The 14745-nt window shown below is 46.8% G+C and overlaps 1 protein-coding gene across 2 annotated transcripts in view; it reads right to left on the bottom strand.

The window, feature by feature from the left end:
• Positions 1 to 14745, bottom strand: part of DLG5 (discs large MAGUK scaffold protein 5) — a 174121-nt gene that overhangs the window by 46902 nt on the left and 112474 nt on the right. Inside the window, exon 15 of one of the 2 annotated variants that reach the window (XM_066600370.1) lies at positions 4234 to 4326. The exons of the other annotated variant lie outside the window; for it this stretch is intronic. Within the exon in view, the coding sequence (XP_066456467.1) occupies positions 4234 to 4326 (93 nt within the window). The remainder of the gene's footprint in view (positions 1 to 4233; positions 4327 to 14745) is intronic. 2 annotated transcript variants of the gene reach the window in all.

Below are 14745 nucleotides of genomic sequence, written 5' to 3'. Positions count from 1 at the left end.
GGCTGGGCGAGCTGCCATTGATGCTGCAGAGGCCCGAGCCACCCGTTTGGCTGCATCTGCTGTGCTGTGCCTGGCAAATTCCCGGGAGAAGCCCCTTCAAGGACTCCCCCTCATAACCGTTTTGCCCAGTCAGCAATAGCCTTGCTGACCCGGGAAAAGGCAAACACAGGCTTAAGAGCCGCCTCGAAAACGGTCTTCGCCAACGTCTCGACCTTTCGATCCTTGGAAACCGTGAGATAGGAGGACTCCGCCGTAGGCAGCATAATAGGCTTAGCCAGGCGAGAGATAGGCGAATCAACTAGCGGTGGGATCGACCACTTCTCCTAACTCTTGCGAGAAGAGGTATTTCCCGTCCAAGTAACCAAACTTGGAAAGAACACTTATCCCGGTGCCCTCCACTCCTTAGATAGGACCTTGTCAAAGGCCTCATGGGCAGGAAAGGTCTTCGGGAAGCGTCTGGGCTGCTTAAAAGAGAAAGATATCCCAGACGCCTGTGGCTCTTGCTCAGTGAGCTGAAACGTATCTCCACCATCGCCGAAAATCTAAGGACCTGATCCTCCTCCATGACAAAGTCTGAGGAGGATTCAAACCAATCCTCGTCCGAACAGACCTTCTCTGCCGATGATCGACGCGACCTCGTACCCGAGGAGCGCAAAACGGCGAGGAGGACGGAGACCGGGAGGACCGCCGTGAGTCCGGGGGCCTGTCCCGTCCTCGCCGACGGCCGCGCTGCGAGCCATCTCTGTTTCTTTCACGTGAACCGGAAGTGTCCTGTGCCAACTTCTCCAAAATCGCACCAGACGCCCGAGTGAGGATCGACCCTGCAAGGGACACGGAGCGGGCCCACTCCAGCTCGGCCATAAATGAGAGCTGAACGGGGGAGGGGTGCTTTGCACTGTCACTTGTTTCGCTGGGGAACAGTCTCTACGAAATAGCACAGCCTGTCCGCATGCGAACTCTAGGTTACGGCGTGAGCAAGCAAAGTGCGTTACTCTTGCTGTCCCTGGTCCAGCCTCCAGAACTCTGAGGTCGGACATGGTGCTGGGATTTCGACCTGGCAAAAAGCTGCAAACTATCCTCCTATATGCCAACCGCCGGCAGGAGGAATGAGCAGCAAGAGGTGGGAGATCGCCGCCAGGCTTACCCTGGGTCCTTGTCGAGGTCCGGGGAGCCGCTGGGTCGAGAGCCTGCAGATGCTGAAGAGTCCTTCTGGAGCTTTGACTTGTACTGCCTAAGCAAGCACAGCAGCAAGGAGTGGAGGTGCAGGGCGGTCTCAATCTTTGGCGCGCTGTCTCCCGATATGCTGCTTCACCACATCATCCCTCCTCACAATCCTTAATAGAGGAAGGGAGGAAGGGAGAAAGGGAGGGAACGGAGAGGGGCGCCGTGCATCCCAAATAGGCCACGCCCCCACATCACGAGGCCACGCCCCCTGCGCCATGAGGCCACGCCCACGCTCGGTGCCACGAAGCCATGCCCAATGCGTCACTAGGGGCGTGGTCGAGTCGGAGCCACGCCCCCCCAGCCCAGAGTGTTGCTGCCGCGCCCAGGGCTGCACCGAGGCCCACTATTGTGCCCATATGCTGCAGGAGTGCCCCCAATTGCCAGGAGCCCAAGTGGCACTATGTCAACGCGCTGTGCTACTAAGGTACCCACCACCGCGTGTAGCCATGCCCACTCAGCGTGCTCGTGCCCTGATACCAGCACCAGAACACCACCAGGTAAGCCATCAACCAGAAAACAGCCCCCCGCGCTGCCTGCGAGCTCAAAGGGAGCAGAGGGAGAGATTAACCTGCCAGCCGCTGCATTATGATATGGGCACGCTAGCGCTTACCCTACGCCATGCCGCGACATACGGGGGGAGCCAAGGGAGGGGGGAAGGGAAGGTCGCCAGCGCATACTCACCTCTTGCGTCCTTGCTGGTGGAAATAGCGGCTCCCCAGTTCCAGCAGCCTACCCCTGTAACATCGCCTGCCCATGGGAAGGGGATGCGGACCTCTGCACCAAACGGGGGGCTCTTGCTGGCGGGCCACATGCAGATATATATGATCCGGATGTGCCACCTTTTCTTCTGAGGCGGGCCGGGCAAGAAGCAACCTGGACAAACCCGAGGTTGTTCACCCTCCTCTCCGTTCGGGTTTGATGGGGAGCGTCCTGCCTCTCAGTCTAACCCTGGCCCTTAAAACTAGCCCTAACGGGCACGACCGTCCTCCTGCGAGACACTAAGCTAAAAAACTGATTAGCCTGCTGTCGGCAGGAGGGATATAGCCAGAGGGCGGAGCTAACTTTTTGTGCTTAGTGTCGCCTCCTAGTGGCAGAAGCTATATCCCACAGTCTTTGCTGTGTACCCCAATAACACGAGCGAGAAATGCTAATTTTTAGCATTTTGCCTCACAAAAAATGCAATAAAAGTGATCAAAAAAGCCGTACATTCCCCAAAATGGTACCAATAAAAACTACAGCTCATCTCGCAAAAAATAAGCCCTTACAGAGCTCTGTACATAGAAAAATAGAAAAGTTACAGGACTTTGAATGCAGCTATAGAGAAAAAAAAAGATTTCCAAAAAAAAGGCTTTTTATTGCAAAAAAGTGTAAAAACCTAAAAAAAAATAAGAATTTTGGTATCGTTGTAACCGTACCGACCCGCAGAAAAAATTTTGTGTGTCATGTATGCTGCATGATTAACACTGTAAAAAAAAAATCTGTCAGAATTGATGTGTTTTCTCTCTGTTATCATAAAAAAAATAATAAAAGTTTTACGATATTGTCTATGTACCCAAAAGTGGCACCGATACAAACTACAGCTCGCCACGCAAAAAACAAGCCCTTATACGGCCACGTCGACGGAAAAATTAAAAAGTTATGGCTTTTGAAAAATGGAGATGGGAAAATACCAAAAATCGCTTGGTCCTCAACGCCAAAATAGGCCATGTCATTAAGGGGTTAATGGAACCTTTCGCATTATAACAAACAGATACAACTTGTCTCTTTATCAGGCATAAGACTGCCTGACAGAGGGGTGAGGATGACCCATAAAAACACTGAAACAGCAGCAATAATACAACTGGCATAATATATCCTGCGGTGATGTGAATGTTCTCCAATTTTTGGTTCTGCAGATGAGAGAAGTATAGGAGCTGTACAATTCTGGCCTTTCCATTTTACTACATTAGAGTAGACTAGTTTTGGAGCCCTGTTTACCCAAAAACCTTTAGACAGGCTACCATCTCCTCCATTGTCTTCCAACAAGTAAGTGGTAAGAGAGGATCCGATGGTATTCCCACAGAGTTCAGGAACAGTTTGGAGAAGATAATGCAAATGCAGAATTGTAAAGTTTGAGGGTTGTTTCAAAAGTAATCAATCTGTCATCCTGGTGCACATTCTCCCCACTGTGCTTCTTGCAGTACATTTGCAAAATGTCTCAATTTATAACAGAAGAGCAATGCTCGACCATTATTTCTTATTTAAGTTGCTTCTGACCCCCGGATGCTGGCTGTCAGTTACACTCATAACATTACTCACAGGATCCAGCTGTATCGCCTGTGCCCGCACACGGGGTTGACACTGTGCTGGAAGAAGTTAAATTGATACCGCTTATTAGAATTGAAACAATCTTGTGTTAAAGGGGTTGTCCATGGTGAGAAAAACATGGCTGCCTTCTTCCAAAGACGGCGCCACCCTTGTCCATAGGGTTTTGTGTAGTATTGTGGCTCAGCTCCATTGCTGTGAATGGGAGTTGAACTGCAACGAATGGACATGGGTGGCACGGTGTTTTGTGTAGTATTGTGGCTCAGCTCCATTGATGTGTATGGGAGTTGAACTGCAACCAATGGACAAGGGTGGCACGGTGTTTGGAAGAAAGCAGCCATGTTTTCTAATCCTGGAAAATCCCTTCAAAGGTTAACCTACACTTTAGGCATGCTCTGATCAGCTCCTAATAGCTTTCATACATGAGATTACATATAAAGAAAAATAGAAGTGGAGAGGAGCTGCTACCGTTAAAAAAATGTCATTCTTTATTAACTAAAAAAAGCATACAGCTCACAGGTTCACAGGTATTTTTCTTTATATGGAATTTAGCCGTTTGCCGTCGGCTGCTTGAGGACGGAGCTCCTGTTGAATCTCAGATCTCCCTGCAACACTGGAAGATACTGCTGGTGAGGTGAGCCCATATTTCTTTTTTGGCTTATTCACATGAGATTACAGCTAGACGGCACTAAACTTTAAAATTACCTTTAACAAAGAGATGCTGAGTGATTCCCGGCAGCTCCGGAGCAGAGCCTCACATTCTGTAATGGATTTGTTATCCAAAGCTATACCGTTAATCTGCAATGATAGACCAGAACTGATTAGTAGTTCCAATTAGGGCACAAAACATGGAATCAGCTTTATGATAGGGATATCATCTGCCACACTTGATAGCACTGTGCCCATTGGGGTTTACTTTGCATGCACATTTAAACCCCTTTGTTACCAGCCTGTTAGGGCCGTAATGATCATGCAATTTTTTCAGTTTTATTCTGCTGTTGCTTCCAAGAGCCATGACTTATTTTTCCATAGATGTATGAAAGCTTATTTTTTGGCGGGACAAGTAGTCTTTTTTAAGCACACCATTTTGAGATACATTCAATGCATTGTATAACTGAGCATTCTTTTTTGTTCATCGGGGTGCTTGCGAGATCGCAGTCACATGACACAAGTTTTGCTATAAATTTTCTGGTGGCAAATGAAGGACGCCACCTGTGCCAATGCAGCATCTATCTCTGTGGGGGTATCCCCTTAGGGGACCCTCTCAGCTCTAAAAAGATGTTGTTTATCTCCCTTACCATCATTCTCTTCCCTGGAGTAAGAATTCCTGCACCTAAGTGTCCTTTTACATTGAACAACTATCACTGGACTGTGGGAAACGGAACAAAAAAATTCACTGTAAATGATGCCAGCGAATGAACAACGAAAAATAATTCATTCAATTATCACTCGTCATTCGGTTTAGGCAGGCATAATTTAAAAAAACGTACGACGATCTGCCTGCATCTACAAATGACTGCCTGTTTAACTGCGAATGGAGTCAGGTGTCCAGAAGCGAACTCCAGCTCACTTCATCCTAGTTTACTGACGGATTATCACTTATGTGGAAGCCCAGGACAGATGATCATTGGGGCATCTGACGGGCACCTAAACACCGGACAATCGTCCGGCTTAAAAGGACCCTTTGGAAGAAAAGAGCTCCTGGGAATTGGACTCTTCTCTCCCCTCACTTGGCCTCAAACTCTGAAGGAGAAAGGTAGCAGTAAGTGAAGGCCTGGAGAGACCATAGCAGGAGGTGAGTACTATGAAAACTTCTCAATCGGAGGATCCCATATGGGGAATGTAAAAAGTGACAGGTACAGCCTAACCAGATAATGTCAATCCCGCAGGAGTGAACATTCCAACAATGAAACCATCAGAATAAAAAAACAAACAAAAAGAAAACTGAAAATAAGAATCAATCTGATAAATAAAAAAAAAAAACATTTCCAGAAATATTAGCTTGACTTCTCGGTTTATTGATAGTACAACCCACCTGCCGAGGAAAAGGTTTGTTTGGGGAATATCGTCACGCAACCTGCAATTCTGTTCAGCAACACACTTGCACAGTAAAAAAATCCTGGAATGCAAAGTTTTGCATCCCTCTAGAGGTATTGGGGGAAATAAATGACTTAGGCCGCCTGCACACTGGCGGAAATCCCGGCGCGGGATTTCCCGCGGGATTTCCGCCACTGAAAGTTTGCATAGGAGTGCATTACAATACGCACTCCTATGCAGACGGCCGCGGTTTGGCTGCGCGAAATCTCGCGCGGCAAACAAACCGCGGCATGTCCTATTTTTGTGCGGGGCACGCACTCACCCGGCCGCCGGCTCCGGTCTGCGCATGCGCCGGCTGCGCGGCAGCCGGCACATGAAAGAGCCGGGGCCGCCAGGCGCGGGTGAGTACGCGCTCGTCACTGCAGGCTCTCGGGTCGGGTCCCGCGGCGAGAATTCTCGCTGCCGGATCCGACCCGCTCGTGTGCAGGCGGCCTTAGTCTTAACATACCTCAGCCGTTTGTTTCCTCTCTGGCTGTAAAGGAAGCAGTCGCCTATACCCATAGCTAGTGACTTTTCAGAATAATCTGCTGTGCGTATATCACAATTTCTGGCCGTTACATTACTTATATCCTGTATTTTTCATTAATTTGTCCCTCTGTATCTCTGATTCTCAGTTTTCTCTGGAGAAGTCACCCGTTATGCTGTCTTTTGTTCATTCTGTACAAAGAAAACATTCAGTTCCCTATCTGTCTGTAACATACACACAGAGAGACAAACCACTGACATACAAGATACTAGAGGAGAACTGAGCAGTGGAGATGTTACTTCAGTAGCTAACAGTACACAATCACTATTAACTGCAGGCACTTCTCTGCTTTTGTCTTCCAACCCCCGCCCTCCTCCCCATAGACTTTAATGAGCAGGATAAGATATCGCCCTCCTTCGGTTCCTGTTCTACATCCAGCTATCTTTGTAACTAGAAGCCGTTATTACTTGACAACAGGCAGATAATTAGAAGGAATAAAGATCCCTGGTGGTCAGCAACAAAACAGAATTTGCGATTTGCCCTTTTGAAAGTGATCACATAAGCACGAGGTATTTTGAAGAGTTAGTGACCATTTAAAAAAACTATTTAAATGGTGTTCTCAGAGAGCTCCCATTTTCACAGTTTTACTTGGCAATATCCTGCCACAGACCGTGGTGAGCAGCGGTACCTGCACTGTGGATCTGCTACTGTGTCCAGCGTGAGTGCCACGGCCTCCCCCCTCTCATGCTGTGAGCAGCCGTCATCTTGCCATCTTTGATCCTTGGAAGCCCTACCTGCAGCTCCTGTAGCCTTCGTGTTGGCAGAGCAGAGAGCACAGGGCACGGTAGCTTGCAGTAAGCCGAGGCCCTCAGGAACTGCAAATTCTGCCTAGATCATGGGGATCCCAGTAAGTATCTTCTGATCATCTGTCCGGAACCTGCTAATGGGGATGCTTTCATTGATCTCCTCCCGCTGAGGACATCTCTGCAGGCATCATGAGTGGATAAGTATATTTTGTGTGTGTAAATGGGTGTGAGTGTGAAAGTGAGGAGGTGTAACTAAGGGGGTGTAAGAGAGTAAGTTGGTGTGTAAGTGAAGCAAATCAGTTGTGACTAAGAGTGAGCAGGCAGTGAGAACGTGTGAACGATTACAAAAAAAAGACGTGAACAGGCAGAGGCACATGAGTGGTTGCGAACGGGCAGAGGCACATAATGGGTGTAATCTAGCTGATTCTTGTTATTTCTGTGAGTAAATTGGTAGGCCCCCACTAGAATGTGCTTCATGCTTGACAATGCTATCCAGTGTGCTACTTGTGCAATGTATGCGGTTTTTGATCAGTCAATCAAGGGTGCATACTATTGCTTAAGATGTATGCACGTCGCACATTTGGAAGCTCAAATCCTGGATCTAAATGAGCGACTGGCAACACAGAGATCCACTGACAATATGGAAAGGAGTTTGCAGGCACTTGCTGGGGTAGATGCGGGGGAGGATGGTAGTTCGGAAGAGCAGGACAAGCAAGCAGCTAGCTGGATGACAGTTAGAAGGGGTGGAGGAAAGGTAACCGGGGAGGCTAGTCCTGAACTGGCACACCCCAAGAAGTTTGCAAAGTTAGCAGATGAGGGGGCTGCCTCTACAGAGCCAGCACCACTGTAGCACCACATGCCCTCTGAACGCCAAGTAGATAACTGCTCCAGTAAGAAGGGGAGCGCAGACAAAGACCAAGATAATCGGTGTGTTATCTTCCTGGCGCTCGAGTTCGCAATATTGCGGATCAGGTTGACAGATTACTGGGAAGGGCTAGAGAGGATCCTTAATAATGGTACACATTGGCACCAATGACAAAGTTAGTGGTCAATAGAGGACCCTCAAAAACAATTTCAGGGACCTAGGATCTAATCTAAGGTCAAGAACCTGCAAGGTAGTTTTCTCGGAAATAATATCTGCATCATGAACCACACCAGAAAGGCAGCGAGAGCTTAGGGAGGTAAACAAGTGGCTCCAGAGTTGGTGTAGAAAGGTGGGCTTCGGGTTTCTGGAGAACTGGGCTGACTTTGCTGTTGGCTAAAGGCTCTACAGTAGGGACGGGCTGCATCTTAATGGAGAGGGTGCAGTGGTGTTGAGGGAGAAGATGGCTAGAAGGCTGGAGGAGTGTTTAAACTATGGACTGAGGGGAGGGCAAAAAGAGTAATAGGGGGAAGACAGTATAGACCAAGTATTGGGAATGGGGGTCGAGCAAGGGGTGGGGTTAGCACAGTTAGAACTGAAAGAACAGCTAACAGGACTATAAGTAGCATAATGAATATAAAGAATAACAAACACCTTATAAATTGTATGGCAATGAATGCAAGAAGTCTGATCAGTAAAGTGGGTGAGCTTAAAGTGATAATGTCTGAAAAAAATTACAACATAGTAGATATAACGTAAACACGGCTTGATGATAAGTGCGATTGGGCGGTGAATTTACAGGGTTACATGGTCTCTTCAGAAGAGACCATAGGAACCAGAAAGGGGGAGGGGGTATGTCTGTATGTTAAATCCTACTTAATGCCAAGGCTACGAGAAGATATGAGTGTAGGAGATGAACACGTGGAATCTCTGTGGATAGAAATACACAGAGGGAAAAATAACAAAATTCTGATAATTATCCAGATATAATATGGGAGAATGAAACCTGTAAATCTCACAATGGTGATAAGTTCTTCAGAACAATTAAAGAGAACTTCCTTACCCAACTTGTACAGGAGCCAACTAGAGGGAGGGCCACTCTGGACTTATTATTAACTAACAAACAGGACAGAATCACAGGGGTACAGGTAGAGGGACACTTTGGAAATAGTGACCACAATATAATTAATTTCTAGCTGTCATTTAATAGGAAGCCTTCTCAGGGAGCTGATAACTTTAGTAAAGCAAAATTTGATCAGGTCAGAACTACTTTCGACAACATTAATTGGGACAGCATCCCTAAAAATAATAGTCCAGGCAACAAATGGGAGAAGTTTAGAAACATCTTAATTACCTAGTGAGCAGTTCATACCTTTTAAAACTAAAAGAGCTTGGTGGCCTAGCCAACAGAGGGGCCGGACGTGTAAAAAGAGAGCTCCGTGTACGGCTGGCAGTTACCGGACCTATCCGTCTTCGCTGAAGCTCATAGAGCCGCAATTCCAGCCCCGGAGCCTCTTCTGGGTGAAGAGCAACGGAAAGAGTTGTCACACAGCCTGATCGGCCACCACTGAAATTTGCAGCCTAGCCCGCAGGGTGAAGCCGCGGGCTAAAGTTACGAGGAGACCCGCACGGCCAATTCCAGACAACAGTGGGATTCCACACCCCTACCACTGCCAGCAACAGGTATTACAAGCCCTAGGGAAGGAGGAAAAGGTGAGGGAGCAGTACCTGCAAAATTAGAGCTCCAAACTGCAGAAAACTGCAGTGAGATCCAGGCAAATGCCCCCCCCCCCCCAGTGTAAAGCAGGTCTCCTGCCAAAAGCCCCCCCCCCCAAAAAAAAAGCCCCCCCCAAAAGCCCCCCCCCAGTGTAAAGCAGGTCTCCTGCCAAAAGCCCCCCCCCAAAAAAGCCCCCCCCCCCCAGTGTAAAGCAGGTCTCCTGCCAAAAGCCCCCCCCCCCCCCCAGTGTAAAGCAGGTCTCCTGCCAGCTACTCTGAGCCGTCATAGCAACAAGGAACAACCACTGGGAAAATCCCCCAGCTCCTGCAGGCTTACATATAGACACAAAGGGAGAGGAACAGGCCTAAAAGCCTAAGCATACTGCAGGGTGTGGCAAGGTCTCAGATGCAGTGTATTGGAAGCTCTCACCCCGCATACTGAAAAATTTTTCTACAGCCTTCAGACCTGACTTGGCCCAGTACAAGGAGAAATGCTCTCCCTCCCCATGTTATAATTAATTGCACACTACCTGCTCCTGCTTAAGCGAAAGCGCACGTGTGACAAACCGTCTGAACACCTTCAGCTGACTATGCTACAGACATCCTGACCCCCAATACTGGAGAAGCTCATTCATACTTACTAGGATGACCCAGTCCTAGCCACTCAAACAAAAACCTCACATAATCAAGACAAACAATTAAACCTGGACCCAGAATGACCAGAAAGAACAGTAGACAGAACGGTAGACAGAACAAAGCACAACCCTCGACCACCCAGAGCACCTTACCAGAACTCATCTCGGGATCCCAAGTCAACTCTCCCACACTAATCGAATCATGACCACATGTGACTCAGAGGATCACCCTACTAGTCAACAATCCAGTGAACTAGAGGTAGCGGCTCGTAACACTAAACTATCTACCTCAGAAGCAGCACTCTTCAAATCACATCAAAAAACTGTTCTGAAACAAGCTATAAACCGCAATACGCGACATTTGTAAACAGATCAATGATCTAGGCCAACGTACGAACGGCCTCGAACAGAAAACAGATGAGATTATCGATGCCCTAGACTAAGAACAAGCTAAGTAGGACAAATATCCAGCGAGGGTGGAGACCCTTGAGTTAAAATGTGAAGACTTCGAGAACAGGAGTGGAAGAGCAAATATATGGATCTGAGGTCTCCCTGAATCCATCGTGCATTTGAAGGGAGCTGCCACCAACCTGTTCTCAGCACTCCTTCCCAAAGTGGCCCAGGAATCTCTCTGCACTGACAGAATACATTATGCCCTCGCTAAACCCGCTAACCCTGACCTCCCTAGGAACATTGTGTTGAAGCTCCGCTACTCTGAAATGAGGGATCAAATTCTGCCTTATTCCCAGGTGGTAGCTACACTAACGGGGGTGCCCTCTTCCGTCCAGATCTACACTGACATCGCCCCCTCCACTCTAACAAAACTGCGATCTCTGAGACCCATCACCATAGGACTACAGCAAGCAAATATCAGATACAGATGGAGCTTCCTATTCGCTTTGCTCATTCGTATCAACCAAAGATCCTTCCCTATCAGGTCAGTGGAAGATGGAAAACGCATGCTGCAGGAGGAGAGAATCCCCTACAAAGCAGAGAATGGTCAATCTCCTAGACCTCAGCAACCAGCGCGGTCCCGGACGACAGTGGGAACCCCCTGTCGCAGGCCGATACCTGCGGAACATCGCGACCTAGCCGTTTGAGACTGGCTATGTATCTTTTGATTTTGATTTTTGCTATTTGATTAGAGGTTTTGTTGATGATATTTAGGACTTTCAGTTGTACTTCTTCCACTATGCCCTATTCCTAGGGAAACAGCAGCGGGATTAATACATAGAGTCAAGTAACACCTTAGTTCAAGGAGCTGCACTATATTCCCCAAGAAGCTTGCCTCCTTTGAGGCCAAGGTCTCTAGTCCACAATCATTCTTAGCTACACCTGTCGGGCACAAATTCTGTGGATGCTCTGTGGTGCGCACACATACAGCTCCTAATACACCTCACGGGTGAGCGCATGGATCATGTGGAGCTATTATGGTTACCCTCCACTGTGCCTTCTGGATGCTGATGTACATGTGGTCATGGGAGGCACCTTCAAGGCCCTCCACAAGCAAACACTGAACCGCATAACTAAGTTGTCAGTGGGCCCCTTGACTGACTTACGTGGAAGTCAATTCTTAAGGCCCATTTACACCAGCCGAATATCGCTTAGAAAAAAAAAATCGCTAATCGGCGATCGTTTTAGCGATAATCCGTGCGTGTAGATGTGCGCCCATAGTCTGCTTTTCGTTTGATCGTTAAATTCAGTCCAACATAAAAATTGTCCCTCACTTTTATCAGTAGTTCTCCACTGGGGGGGCAGGAGTGCTGATAGCATTGTTTCCCTGTGGAGAACAAAGGATCTGAGCACAGATAATAGCCTTTAATAGCCTATTAGCTGTGTTCAGTGAAAGCTTCATTTGCATACCTAATTGGTATTTAAGTAGCTGATTAGCTACTTAAATACCAATTCATTTTTATGCAAAATGATTGATCAAAGCTGTCACTCAAACTGTCCTTTGAGCGATCTTTGAGTGATCATCAGCCCATGTAAATGGGCTCTTAAGGTTTCGGTTATTACATGTTTACACAATGCCCTGAGACTGGGCAGAGAAATTTGATGTCCACTCCCTTCCAGACTTCAAATGTGCCCCTCATAGTTATCTAGGGGCACATTTAGTTTGGAATTCCTGGGGCCCCCAGGCCCAACATGGTGTGACGGTATGATTGTTTTTTGATTGTTTTTTTGTTGTTGTTCAATTTTGTCTCCACACATAGTAAGCGAACAGCTCAGGGCCCTGGCAGCCTACATACCACCCTTAAGAATTCTAAATTTACTCAGCTCCCACTTCATTTTCAAAATGGTATTGATAATATCACATAATGACAAAGGAAAGCCTTTGCCCAATATCTCAAAATCAAGCCTGATGTCATCTGCCTTCAGGAGACTCACTTTTCTACCTCCTCTGCACCTAGATATCTCAACCCCCAATATACACGGGTTTTCTCCCCAGCGGCCATCAAAAACATCAAGTCTCCATCTTTCTATACAACTCATCTTATAATAAATAAAACCGAAACAAACCCACACGGTAGATTTGTTATTTTACAGGGCATCCTACACGAGCAAAATGTAGTATTGGTCAACTCATATGCCCCAGTCAGAAATCCTTTTAAATTATTCTCTAAGACTGACAATAAATTTAAGCCCTTGAATAAAGCCTCCATCTACTGGAGAGAACCTTGATAAACACCTTGTGCACGGTTCAAGTAGAGGTTACACATTTTTCTCAACTCCACATAAATCCTATTCACACATCGACTGAACATTAGGTGAGACAATTCCCTTGTGCCAGGTCACACCATGATATTGGGTTATTCCACATCTTGCATCAAGTCACTCATCCCCTTTCTAAGGCTCCATGCCCATTGCCAGGTCAAATTCCGACTGCGAGATTCACGCAGCGGGATGCGACCCATGCCCCAGCATTGACCTCCAGCTTACCTGTCCGGCGTCTTCTCTCTCCACTCTGCTATGTGCAAGCTGGCGCACAGCCGTGCATGTGCAGACTAGAGCCGGCGCGTCAGCAGTGAAATTTCTGTGCGGGCCTCGCAGACATGCTGCAATTTTAATACCGCGGTCAAATCGCGGCCATCAGCATAGGATTGCATAAACTAATGCAATCCTATGGCAGCGTGCAATGGCGTAAATTTCGTGTGGAACCTCGCCTTGGAATTTTCGGCCGTTAGCTTTGGGCCTAAGAGATGGAGACTTAATGCAACTCTATTAAAAGATCCCATAACCCTCGCCCAAATCTCAGAACAATTAACGACATTCATAGTGACAAACAACAAGCCCATATGGCAAATGTCTTCATGAGAGGTCAGACTTCCCAAATTGCCTCCATTAAAAAGTATATAAAAAAAAAAAATCACAGGCCCTTGTAGAATTTGAGAAACGTCTCACCTTACTGGAGATAGCCAACCAGCAACACACTAGCCTCTCACTAATTAAAAACATTTAAGACATGAAAACCCAGCTCAATCTTACACACCTCGCAGGCGGAGAGGGCCCTTCACTGGACTCAGTCCACCTACTTTGGATTAATAAAACAAACCTGACAAACTACTGGCCTCGCAACTAAAGCCCCATTTACAATGATAGATGATCGCTCAAAAGTCGTCCAAACGATAGTTTGAGTGACCGTTTTGAGTGATCATCTTTGCATACTTTATAGAAGCTAATTAGCTACTATAGAATATGCAAGTGGAGTGAGATACTGGCGTGGCCGCTAATTGAACCATACAGCTGCTTTGCATATTCAAACAGTTGTACTGTTCTCCACATTCACAGCAGGACACAGGCATAGAGAATCTTATCAGTGCAGCCAGGTGATAACAGCCTGCTCCACTGATAACAGTGGACTGCTCAATTCTAGCACGCTAGAATTCAGCGATCAGCGACTCTAGTTGTGTCTAAAAGGGTCTTTAGACTAAAAGAGAGAATTAATTTTGTATAGTCTATCAGGGCTGATAATGGGCGTACATCTCAAACCCAGACAAAATTGCTCACACTTTCTACGATTTCTATAGTAACCTATACAAGCATAAGCCTCAAAGATCCCCCACTGCTCCCCAAGATTTTCTAAAAAACATTTCCCTTCCGAAACTCACGACACAACAAAGTTCACAATTAAGTCAACGTATCATGGAGGAGGAAGTGGAGGCAACAATTAAACATTTAAAGTGAGGCAAGGCTCCTGGCTTAGATAGGTGGACGATACTATATTATAGAAAGTTTGTCACCTCCCTCTCTTGTCCACTAATAGTTCTCTACAATGATATATTATCTGGGAAAACTATACCCGAGGAATTCATGAATACCCACGTAACAGTAATCCCCAAACCAAATAATAACCACACTTCACCCAAAAATTACAGACCAATTTCGCTATTAAATCTAAACTATAAAATCCTAACTAGCATCTTGGCTAATCGTTTAAATAATTTTCTCAGAATCACAAAGATCAGGTTGGCTTTATACCATCATGACAAGCCCCAGATAATATCAGAAAAGTTCTCAATCTTATACATATATCCAAAACCCATAAAACCCCACTAATAACTGTTACCCTGAACATTGAAAAGTCCTTTGACAGTCTATCCTGGGACTAACATTTTGCTTTCTTGGAGAAGGCAG

The sequence above is a fragment of the Eleutherodactylus coqui genome, chromosome 4, assembly GCF_035609145.1.
Source record: "Eleutherodactylus coqui strain aEleCoq1 chromosome 4, aEleCoq1.hap1, whole genome shotgun sequence".
Lineage (NCBI taxonomy): Eukaryota > Metazoa > Chordata > Amphibia > Anura > Eleutherodactylidae > Eleutherodactylus > Eleutherodactylus coqui.
This window is presented reverse-complemented; position numbering and strand designations above follow the sequence as displayed.